This window comes from Chinchilla lanigera, unplaced genomic scaffold, assembly GCF_000276665.1.
Source record: "Chinchilla lanigera isolate Chin_1 unplaced genomic scaffold, ChiLan1.0 scaffold00165, whole genome shotgun sequence".
Lineage (NCBI taxonomy): Eukaryota > Metazoa > Chordata > Mammalia > Rodentia > Chinchillidae > Chinchilla > Chinchilla lanigera.
The window spans coordinates 75,576-87,584 of NW_004955566.1; the positions used below are offsets into that span (position 1 = coordinate 75,576).

At 37.8% G+C, this 12,009-nt stretch overlaps 1 protein-coding gene across 1 annotated transcript in view; it reads left to right on the top strand.

Annotated features, from left to right (window-relative positions):
* Nucleotides 1-12,009, top strand: part of Tspan7 (tetraspanin 7) — a 127,937-nt gene continuing 115,928 nt past the window's right edge. The window contains exon 1 of the mRNA XM_005413275.2: nucleotides 1-106. Within this exon, the coding sequence (XP_005413332.1) occupies nucleotides 26-106 (81 nt within the window). The 5' untranslated portion in view covers nucleotides 1-25. The remainder of the gene's footprint in view (nucleotides 107-12,009) is intronic.

Consider the following 12,009-nt stretch of genomic DNA (forward strand, 5'->3'; position numbering starts at 1 on the left):
GCCGCCGCCGCCGGAGCTCTGTAGTATGGCATCGAGGAGAATGGAGACCAAACCTGTGATAACCTGTCTCAAAACCCTCCTCATCATCTACTCCTTCGTCTTCTGGGTGAGTGCTCACGGCTGGCCAGTGGCCAGGACTCCGTGCAGCAGTCCATGGGGTAACGCTTTTAGAAAGGAAGGGTTGAAGGGGACCCCAACCAAAAATAAAAATCTTAGTCCCCTCCTTAAGGAGACAGGCGCGAGGTGCTAGGTCCGGGGCTGCAGGGTGGCGGGACGGAGGTCGGAGCTGCTGGGACCCCGGACTGCCTGGCGCAGGCTGCAGTGGGCTGCGGGGTGGGGGTGTCTGCAGGTTGTTGACCTTTTAAAAATTTTTATTTTGTTCATTGATTTCTTTTTTACGCTCGCGGGATAGGATCAGCCACCCCTGGGGAAAGTTACGGGTTTATTTGTCTGTTTTCCTTGCTGGACTCCTCTTTCTACCCTACCTTACCAGCCTGTTCGCGATGCCTCTTGGAGCTAACCTGTGGCGGGCTGGGAGCGGACGCGCGAGCGCGGGATTTGATGCCAGGTTCCCAGTTATCCTCGACAGTTTGGGGCTGCAGGGACGGCGCCGAAAGCCCTCTGCCCGCTTAGGCGAGGGCGGTCGGAGTTCCTCTGGCGCACTAAATGGGGTTGGGGGGGGGAACGCCGCTACCGCGTGGAGGCGCACGGAGGGGAGAGGGTCTTACATAAGCCAGAGACATCTTTGAGCTTTTGCGGCGATCCTGGAGAAGGGTCTTAGGACCCCTTTCCCACTCGCTTCACCCCAATATTCCCATCTGGTCACACTATTCACTGCGTGAACTCGTTCCGCAGCGCCCCGGGGGAGGACCCCCGCCCCCGCCACATGGCCGCGTTAGCGCCCCAACTCCGTTTCCCCTCCAAATTGGTGCTGCTACCAGTCCTTGAAGCTCAATGCAGAAGGGTGACGTCAGCCCCTCAGCCCGGGCCACGGGGGGCTATGGTGCACCTCTCCGAGGGATGCGTCCTTCGGCGCGCGCGGGAGGCCGAGGGGGAGGAGGGGGAGGGGGGAGGAGGAGGAGGGGGCTCCAGGCTTGTGCCTTACCTCATCCTGTTTGGCAATTCGTGGAATCAGTGCAGAGCTGACACTGCAGTGATTCACTTGGAGAGGTGGGTGGTACTTTAAGACCATTCTCGGTTCTCTCCATGTAGACGCCCCTTCTTCCCCAATTCCCCATTCCCACACCAAGCCACAGCCACCCCTCAGGGGAATAAATATCTGCGCCCCCACCCCCCATCTGGGTCATTTCAGCTTCCAAGGCAGTCATTTTGAAACCTGAGGCTCTGTAGGAAAAACCAGTCCTGCCTGTGGTTGTTTTTCTTCTTGCCCCCAGCCCCCATATTAGCCCTAATTTTGCTTTGAAACTGGAGCACAGGACTCTATGAGGTATCCACATTCGGCTTGGTGGTGAACTGGGCTATTTGCAAGGGCCAAGACAGGGGCTGAGATTTTTTAAGGATTTAAAAAAAAAAAAATCCGTGTGCCTGTATGCATATCCTTGTCACTGACATTGGTGATTCTTTAGGTCTGTGAAACTGGGGACTCCAGGGACCAGGCATACCAAGAGCCCTGCAGTGAGATAGGCTGGGTTGACTAATACAATATATGGCATAAGACAAACGTAGAAACGGACTTTATTTGGACTAAAAACGACACAGATTGTAACATCGCAGTAGTGGAACTGTGAGCTATGCAAGCAGGGATCAATCTTACCATCTTATATTTGCCTAGAAATAGCAATAATGCATGCTGATTGTCAAAACTTCGCAGTAGCAGTTCCTGGGGACTGGTTCAGCCTTTTCTGTATTTGCTGAAATCTGGTTTTGTTTGGCTCTTTATTATTTACTTGACTTAGTATTTATTACTGGAGTAAATCATATGGGGGATTATTTCTAGGTTCCTGAAAAGTAAGGTTTATAGTATACATGAGGGAAGGTTGTTCTTTTAGCATCTCTGAAGGTTGCTGCTGATCTTCAAGGCTTACGCTTTTTATGTGAGCTCTTTAACTCTCCTTGCTTCTCTTACCCCTTCCCACAACATGAATCTAATTCTTAGTGCCCCTTAGTACATCTTGAACAGTCACTGTGCTTTATGTCCTCCAGAAATTCCTGGATGCTGGAATTCTAATTTTTTTGAACTTTTAAGATTTTCATAGTCTTAAATATTTACCTGGAGCATTTTCAGTAGTTTAAATAGTATTCAGTGATTGCTTCCTACATCACACCGAAAAGAATATCTCCAGATGAGAGGGTATTTTAAGCAAGTCATTTTTGTTAATAAGCCAAGGTCCAAATGCATGTTTTTTTGAACCATAAAACACGCTTTAAAAAAAAAAGGAGCTTTATTGGGAAATAATGCATATGTATACCAAACACCCATTTAAAGTATAGCGTATAAAATATAAATAATATATATTTTAGTATATTCAATATGCTTTAATATATTGACAGAGACTTTACAAACATCATCACAATTTCAGAACATTTCATCACCTCAAAAGGAAACCCTGATCTGTCCCTTTCCCTTGCCCTCTCCATCACCCCCTCACCCCCTGCCACCTCAAAACAATCACTAATCTACTTTTTTTTACATGCCTTTTTAAAATTAAGTTTATTGGTACATTTTAGGTATACATAATGGTCACATTCATCATAGGGAATTTGCACTTGAAAACGCTGTATCTTGATTCTTTTTTTTTCATTCCCCTATCCTTCCTTCAATCCCTCCCCCCTTATTTACAAAAAAGCTTTGTTCTAATTTTTTCCTTCTTTCCTTATTTTTTTCTTTTCCCTTCCCTCCTTCCTTCCTTCCTTCCTTCCTTCCTTCTCCTTCTGTAGTTCTCCTTGCCATTTGAACATTTTCTTCCTATTTCACAATATCTATTATACATTTTGGTCCTTACTTACACTAATCTATTTTCTGTCTCTATAGATTTTCTAATTCTGGACATTTCATATGAATAGCGCCAAATAATATGTGTCCTTTTATGATTAGCTTCTTTCACTTAACATAATGCTTTGAAGATTCATCCATGTTGTAGCACGTATCAGTACTTCATTATTTTTTTATAGTTGATAATATTCCATCGTACATGTATACTACATTTTATTTCTCTATTTGTCCATTGGTAGACATTTAGATTAATTGGGCTTTTGGCTTTTATGAATAATAGTGCTATAAGACATTGATGTACCAGGTTTTTTTCTGAACATATGTTTTCATTTCTCTTGGGTATATACCTAAAAGTGGAACTGCTGAGTCACATAGTAACTGTTTAATTGAAGAAATGCCAGACTGTCTTCCAGAGCAATCGTACATTTTACATTCCCTCCAACAGTAAGGGTTCTAGTTTCTCCATATACTTGCTGACATTTGTTATTGTCTGACTTTTGACCTGTAGCCTGCTAGTAGGTGTGAAGTCAAAATATCTATTCATATCCTTTGACTATTTTTATTTTGGTTTTTTCTCTTTTTATTATTACACTATAAGAGTCCTTTATATAGTCTGAGTATAAATGTAATCTCTATCAGATATATGATTTGTTGTTGTTATTGTTTGGGGGATACCGGGAATTGAACTCAGGACCTCCTGCTTGCCGGGCAGGTGCTGTACCACTGAGCTAAATTCTCAGCCCTCGGATATATGATTTGCAAATGTTTTCTGTAGAGTTTTTTTGAACATTAAGTACAAAAGGTTTTTATTTTAATAAAGTCTAGTTAAATTATTTTTCTTTTGTTACTCCTGGTTTTGGTGTTTTATCTCTAAGTCATTTGCCAAATCCAAAATCACAAAAATTTATCTGTTAAAAAGTGTTCATAAGAGTGATTTCTCTCAGGGTATGGTGGCACTTGCTTGTGATCCTGGTACTCTGGGAGACTGAGGCAGGAGGATCACAAATTTGAACCCCAGCCTGGGCAATTTAATGACTTAGTGACACTCTGTCTCAAAATAAAAAATAGAAATAAGGCTGGGGATTAGCTCAGTACAAAGGCCCTGAGTTTAATTCCCAATGTTTTCAGAAAAAAAGTGATTTCTCAGTTCAGCAAATTCAATTTATACATTATTTTTTCTTCAGCACCTAGAACTATGCCTAATACTTGGTAAGTATGCAAATATTTGTCAAAAGCATTAAAATTATAAATAATTAACAACAAGATGACTTTGGTATTCTTTTAAATGGAAGATAGAAAAAAGATTAGGCAGGATTATTTCCTTCAAATTCATTGTTTTAATTGGACTTCTCAATTCAGGTTTAGGACTAGAAGACATTTGACTTTAAAATGGTAGTAGGCCAGTAGCATTGAGAAGATGATATACTTTGGCATGTACTAAACCAGAAATCTGCAGTTAGTTTTAACAAGTCTCTTCTCCCTATACTAATTCTCCTCTCTGAGGTGTTTCTCTAATGTGATTCTCAACAAAGTCAACAGCCCCATATTTGTGTCAGCATCTAAAGGTACTGACCAAGAGTGGTCACAGCTGGGGAAGGTGGTATAGGCTTTTAGTGCATAGAAGTCACAGATGCTGTTAACCATCTTACGTTGTGTAGGACAGCCTCCTGCAACAAAGAAGTATCTGGTTCAAAGTGTCAACATACCAGCAACTTCTACTGTATTGAACTTAAATAGTGGTAAGTCCTGTGAACAAAAATAGAGCCTTATGCCAAAGTCAATACATTACTGTTATTACAAACCACTGTATCAGAACATGCTCAACACACGTACAAAAAAAGAAGAAAAACATTCTGCATGGGATACCATAATTCTTTATTTGAAAACAAAAGGTAGGTGACTATATAATTGTATTCTAATGGATAGAATGAGTTGTTTTCCAATTACATAACATCATCTGAATCTAAGTAAATGTTTGGTTTATTTTCCATGACTTGCACGTTTCATTTTCAGGTTTAGAGGAAAGGAGGGAAAAATAACCTAGGGTAAGTTATCTATTCTGTGCTTTAAAAACTAGTAAATAGTGCCTAGTATAGAGTAGGTTTACTGAGGAAATAGTGAATGAATGAAGGAATGAATGCTGAAATTTCACCAGCTACACTTCAGTTCATTTGTTTATTTTGGCTCATTTCAATGTGGGGAGGTTTTTTTGTTTGTTTGTTTTTTGTTTTTGCTTTGCTCAATATTTTAAAAATTAGGACAAGTTTATAATACAAAATACCAATGTTCATTTTGGGGAATTGGTAATGAATATAACATACCTCGATCATTTTCAATATTTTTATTTCTATCTCCCTTCCTTCTCCTGCTCCTGGGCTCCCTTTCGTGTTTCCCAAACTTCTACTTTCTCTCACCTCTTTTTTATTCATTCATTACTTTATATTTTAGGTTTCTCAAACAAGAGGAAACTAGTGATATTTAAATTTTTGACTCTGGCTTATTTCACTTAACATGATGATCTCCACTTCTATTTATTTTCTTATAAATATCATTTATTTCTTCTATATGGCTAATATTCCATTGTGTATATACCACTTTTTCTTTATCCATTTATTTGTTGATGGGCATCTAGGATTTTCCCAGAATTTATCTATCGTGAATTATGCTGCTATGAACATTGGGTATGCATATACCACTATAGGATGATGTTTTTCGGGCAGATACCCAGAAGAGGAATAGCTGGGTCAAGGGGAATTTCTAGTTTTGGTTTTTTGAGGAATCTGCGTACTGATTTTCACTGTGAGTACACTAGTTTACATTCCCATTGATAATGTAGGAGCCCCCTGCCCCAACATCCTCACCAACATTCATTGTCTTCTATGTTCTTCATATCCATTCTGACTGGTGTAAGATATAATCTCAAACTAGTTTTGATCTGTATTTTCTTAATGACCGAAGATGCTGCACTTTTTTTCATAACTTATTGATCATTTGTACTTCTTTTGAGAAGGGTTATTCAGTTCAACAGCCCATTTTTTGATTGGGCCATTTATTTTGGGGGGATAATTTTTAAAAGTTCTTTGTATTCTACATCTGTCCTCTATCAGAAGAGTAGCTAGCAAAAACTTTCTGCCTTTCTGTAGGTTCTCTCATCACTCTCTTGATTGTTTCCTTTGCGGTACAGATTTTTAATTTGATGTCATCCCATTTGTTGATTCTTGATATTATTTTCTGTGTAGTTGGAGTTCTACTCAGTAAGTCTTAGCCTGTGACTGGCCTCCAGTCTTTCTCTAGTGTTATCTTCCAGTAGTTTTAAAATTTTTGTTTTTATATGTAAGTCTTTGGTACATTTTATTTGATTTAGTGCAGGATGAGAGATAGGGATCTTGTTTCAGTCTTCTGCAGGTGCTTATCCAGTTTTTGCAACACCATTTGTTAAAGAGGCTGTCTTTTCTCCAACACAGTTTTGGCTCTTTTGTCAAAAATCAGATGGCTGTGGGTGCATGAGCTGTTTGTTTGCATCTTCTGTTCTACCCAAGTCTCTTTTTGTGCCATTACCATGTTGTTTTCATTATTATGACTTTGTAGTGTAGCTTGAAATGTGGATTGTAATGTCTTTGGACTGTGCTCTTTTTGCTTAGGATTGATTTGGCTATTTTAGGTCTCTTCTAATTGCATATGAATTTTAGGATTATTTTTCTATTTCTGTGAAACAACATTTTAATAGGGACTGTTTAGATCTACAAATGCCTTTTGGTAATATTGCCTTTTTCACAATATTCTTCTAATCCAAGAACAAGGGATACCTATTTTCTACTGTCCTCTTCAATCTCTTTCTTTGGAGTTCTCATAATTTTCATTATAGAAATCTTCAATTTCCTTGGTTAGTTCGAGTCCTAGGTATTTAATTTTTTGAAGCTGTTGCAAATGGGATAGTTTTCCTGCTGTTATAGAACTGTTTTCATTCTTGGTGTACAGGAATGCTATTTTGAGTCCTGTCACACTGGTTTAAATTGGTTTATCAGATCTGAAACTCTTCTGATGGAGCTTTTTGGGACTTTTACGGAAAGCATCATATCATTTGCAAATCAGGATAATTTAAATTTTGTTTTTCTATTCATATAATTTTAATTTTTTTCTTTTACCTGATTTTTCTGGTTCAGGTTTGGAGAACTATACTGAATGGGAGTGGTGACAGTGGATACCCTTGTCTTGTTCTTAATTTTAGAGGAAATATTTTCATATTTTCTCCATTTCAGTATGATGTTGGCTATGGATCTGTCATACATGGCTTTTATAGTTTAAGATAAGATCCTTCTATACCTTCCAAACCTGTTTTCATCAGGGTTTAATTATGGAGGGATGTTGGGTTTTGTAAAAGGCTCTCAATGTACACATTGAGAAGACAATGTGATTTTTTTTATCCTTAATTCTAGTTATGTGGTGTATTATATTTATTGAATTACATATGTTAAACCATCTTTTCATCCCTGAGATGAAATCAACCTGGTGATGGTCTGCTCTTTCTAATGAGTTATTTAATTCTATGTAAGATTTTTTTTTATTTTAAAGCAAAAAGACAATAAAAACAATGGTACAAAATTTCAAAACAAGATAGTAGGAGAGTAACAATTGCTAGTATATTGCATATTGTTATCTTCAAAGTAGTTACTTATATTACAAGATACAGGCATGAAAAATTGATCAGAATTTTATGGCTATGTTCATTTATTGACCTGCAGTTTTCTTGTGTCTTTTTTCTTTCGTTTTTTGATAAATCATATGGTTTTGGTATCAGAGTATTGCTGGCTTTATAGAATGAGTTTGGTAGCTTTTATTCCCTTTCTATTACATGGAAATGCTTGAGGAACGTTGGTGTTATTTCTTCTCTAAAGATGCGGTGAAATTTAACATTAAATCCAGCAAGCCCCAGGCTTTCTTAGTTGATAGAATCTACTTTGGATAAAGTTCCATGGGCTGCTGAAACAATGTCTATTTTGCTGTTGTTTGATGAAACATTTGGTAGAGTTCTGTTAAATCCATTCTATACTGTAGTTTAACTCTGATGTTTCTTTGTTGATTTTTTGATCAGGCTGACCCATTTGTGACAGTGAGGTATTTAAGTCTCCCATTAGGATTGTATTTGTATCTATCTGTCCTTTTATGCTAAGTAGTATTTATTTTATGAAATTGTGTACGCTGACATTTGGTGCATATATTAAAACAATTACACTTTACAAGTTTTATCTTGGCTTAGTGTATTATTATTATCTTTGTCCATATGTAGTGGCCTTCTTTGTCTCTTTTGACAAAGTTTGGTTTGAAGTCAATTCTTTGGATAATGATAGAGCTACTTTTGCTTGCTTTCAGGATCCAGCTGCACAGAATGTCATTTTAAACCTTTTACTTTCAGTCTGTATATGCCTCTGCAGAAGAAATGTGTCCTTGCAGGCAATATATAGATGGATTTTATTTCCGATCCAATCTGCAAACCCATGTATTTTAATTGGAGAGTTAAGAACATTTACATTAACTGTTGTTATTGGAGAACATGTTCTAACTCTTGTCTTTACATTGTCTTTGTTTCCAATATTTGATTCATTTCTATTTCCTATTCAGCTACTCTCCCAGTGAGATTTATTCTTTCCTTTAGCCTCATCATTGGCCTCATTATTTCTGCTTAGGATTCCCTTGACTATTTCCTGCAGCGCTGTCTTTGTGGTCATGAATTTCTTTAGTTTATCTTTATCATGGAAGATGCTTATTTTGCCTTTAATTGTGAAGGATAGTATTGTACAGTACAGTAACCTACACTGGTGATTACTTTATTTTATGGCTTGAAAAATTTCATTCCAAACCCTCCTCAGCCTTAGAAGGTTGGTATTGAGATATCTGCCGCTGTTCTGATGAGTTTGTCCTCATAAACGATTTGACATTTCTCTCTAACGGCTTTTAATATTCTTTCTTTGTTCTGGGTTTTTGACAGTTTGACTTTGATATGCCGTGGAGAGGCTCTTTTCTGTTCATGCTTATTTGGAGTTCTAAACACATCTTTTACCTGAGTACTCATCTCATTCTCCATATTTGGGAAGTTTCCTGCAATAATTTCAGTTAGTGGATTTTTATGCCATATGTCTGTTAGTCAACACCCACCTTGTGGCCGGTGATTATTAAATTTGTTCTCTTAGAATTGTCTAGGGCCTCTTGTATAATCTTTTCAATATTTCTTGTTCTTTTTTCATTATTACATACTGACTGAGTGTTCTAGTATGCTCATCTTATTTTAGGTCCTGATGTCCTTTCTTCTGATCATCTTGCTTCTTGCCAAGACTTTCAAGGGAGTATTTTATTTGCCCTACTGAGTTTTCATTTCCAGGATTTCTGCTTGGTTCTTTTGCAGAATCTCTGTCTCTTTACTGGAATGATCTTTTATGTCCCACATTGTCTTCCTTAATTTACTCGGCTGCTTATTTTATCTTCTTTCAGTTCATCAACCATTTTGGTCATTGATTGTTCAGCTCCTTATTTATCTTTTCTTTGATCTCATCGATGTTTTTATTTATCAGTTCTAAATTGTCTTTTTCTCATTTCATCCACTTCATTTTCTTTGGGAATCAGCTTTTGGGGAGTTATGCATTTTTGGAGGCATCTTTTTGCCACGTTTGGTCACGAATCTTGTGTTTTTGTGTTGAAGTTTGTGGATCAGTTGGGATAGAAATCTCTTTAGTAAGTGGATTTCTCACTCTGTTGTGCCATTTGCTTTGAATATGACTTAGCATGAAAGCACCCACACAACGATTCAAAGTCATAGGTTCATTCTGCAGCACTGCAGTGTGAGGAGAGAACAACTAATTGTAATATCAGTATCCAAAGAACCAATCATATACCACCATACAATTTCAAACTTGTTTAAAAAGTTCTCTACTCTTTCACTAACTCAGGAAGATAAAGGAGTAGTAATAATGTAGGATGGGCTAAGGAAAAAAGAGAAAAGGAAAAAAGGAAAATAATTCAGAAAAATGAAAGAAGAGAAAGAAAAATAGGTTTTAGTGATGTTATTTATATACCAGGAAGAAGAGGGGCAGATGGGAAGATTGAGAGGGTGTGAGGAGGCAGGAAAGAAGGAAGGCCAGGAAAGGGAATATCGTGTAAATGGAACATGAGAGAAGATACTGGAGCACTGAACCCAATTACTGGACAAGCAGAAACAGAGTGAGAAGGCCAGGAAACAGCACTTCGTGGGGAAGAACATGTTAAAACAAGGTAAGACTATAGAAACGAAAGCAATAATGTTAGTTCCCAGTTACATATATACATATGCCCTCTCTCCACATACATATTAAAAGAATAAGAAAAGGAAAAATAAATTTGAATGATAATATTTATTCATAAGAAAAAGGGGGCTGGAAAAAGGAGAGAGTTGAGAGGACGTAAGAGGAGAAGGAAAGAAGAGAAAGGGAATCGAAATAGAAATTGAAAGAAAACACAGGGAGAAGGAATGCAGTTAATGAATGAACAGAAACTCAAGTTTAGTAAACCTGTGAAACAACCCTTAGCTGGGAGAATATACTGTGACATACTAAGAGACCTCAGAAGCAAAAGCAGTTAAGTAGCACTAATGAACACATATATATCCCCTCTTCACACATAGAAAAAGAAACACAAAACAAGCAAGCAGGCCGGTCCAGTATTCCTCTGTGTGGTGGTATTTATAGTGAACTCGATTCTTGCTTGCTGCCTAATAAAAAGTGGGAATATGAGCCGGATGTGGTGCCACATGCCTGTAATCTCAGCACTTGGGAGGCAGAGGAAGGAGGATCATTGCGAGTTCGAGACCAGCCTCGGCTCCAAAGTGAGCTCAAGGCCAGCCTGAACTGCACAGCGAGACTCTGTCTCAAAAAGACAAAAAAAAAAAAAAAAAAAAAAGGTGGGAGTGTGTGAAACTTTTTTATCCTAGAGTTCTCCTCTGTCTCCATCCAAGTAGAAAGTGAGGCCTGTTCTGAAGGGGCAGGTCTCAGAGGGCGTTGCCTGGAAGGGTTTATATGCCTTCCCTGCTCCTCCCGTAATACGTTCAGTTTGCCTGCCTCCCTTGCGAGAGCAGCTTTTCCTCTCATTTGCCCCTGCGCCATGCCGTCTGTCTGGGAGCCAGCCAAGTATAGACATGAACCTCTACAAGATGTGAGCCAAAATAAACCTCTCTTCTCTTATATTGGGAGTGTTAAGTATTTTGGCCCAGTGAGGAGAAAAAAGTGGGTAAGACAGAGAGGATGTAAAAAAGAAAAGGAAGATTTTATAAACAGTGTTATTTGTGGTGATTTAACTGAGTTTCTCTTATTAACATGTAGAAAGATGGACTAGAAGACCTTAGAAGAACTTATTCTAATAATATTTCAATCAGTAGATTTTTGTGATTTAATATTCCAGAACATTTAGTTACCTAAAATTTTAATTGTAATTTCATTTGTTAAACTCGAACAAAACGGATATCTGTCCTGACCAATATAAAACAAAGCATCACTCTTTCATGACAAACACAATTCAGGAATATGGAGGAAAACTACAAATGTGTTACTTAACAGGTAAACTCTGATTTGATCTATGCATTTTGGTGGATTTTAAATACTCAACTGACTTCTAGTCTAAGATTTAAATTTACTACATCTACATCTACTAAACATTGTGTAGAGAAATTCCTTTGGTTTGCTCCAGTATTTATTATCTTTGACTGCTTTTATTATATAAGGGCATAATTAGTTTGTCAATAGTGCTATGACATTCTGTTATGTGAAAATATCAGTGATTTTTTTTGAGAAGTATCATTCATCTTTTAGGGGAAAATATTTAAAAATAGTAGACAAAATTTTTTTTCACTTTGGTAATCCAGAAACATTAGGTTCCTGGATTAAGTAGAGGAGGTAAAAATCTTAAAATCCTAGAGTATTTGAAGCACATACTGAACCTGAGATTCTTTTGCACATCAGTGTAATTAAACAAACACTCATTGAGTGTCTGTAATAGGACAGATATTAAGTGTTCGCTAAAATGTTTACATGTTC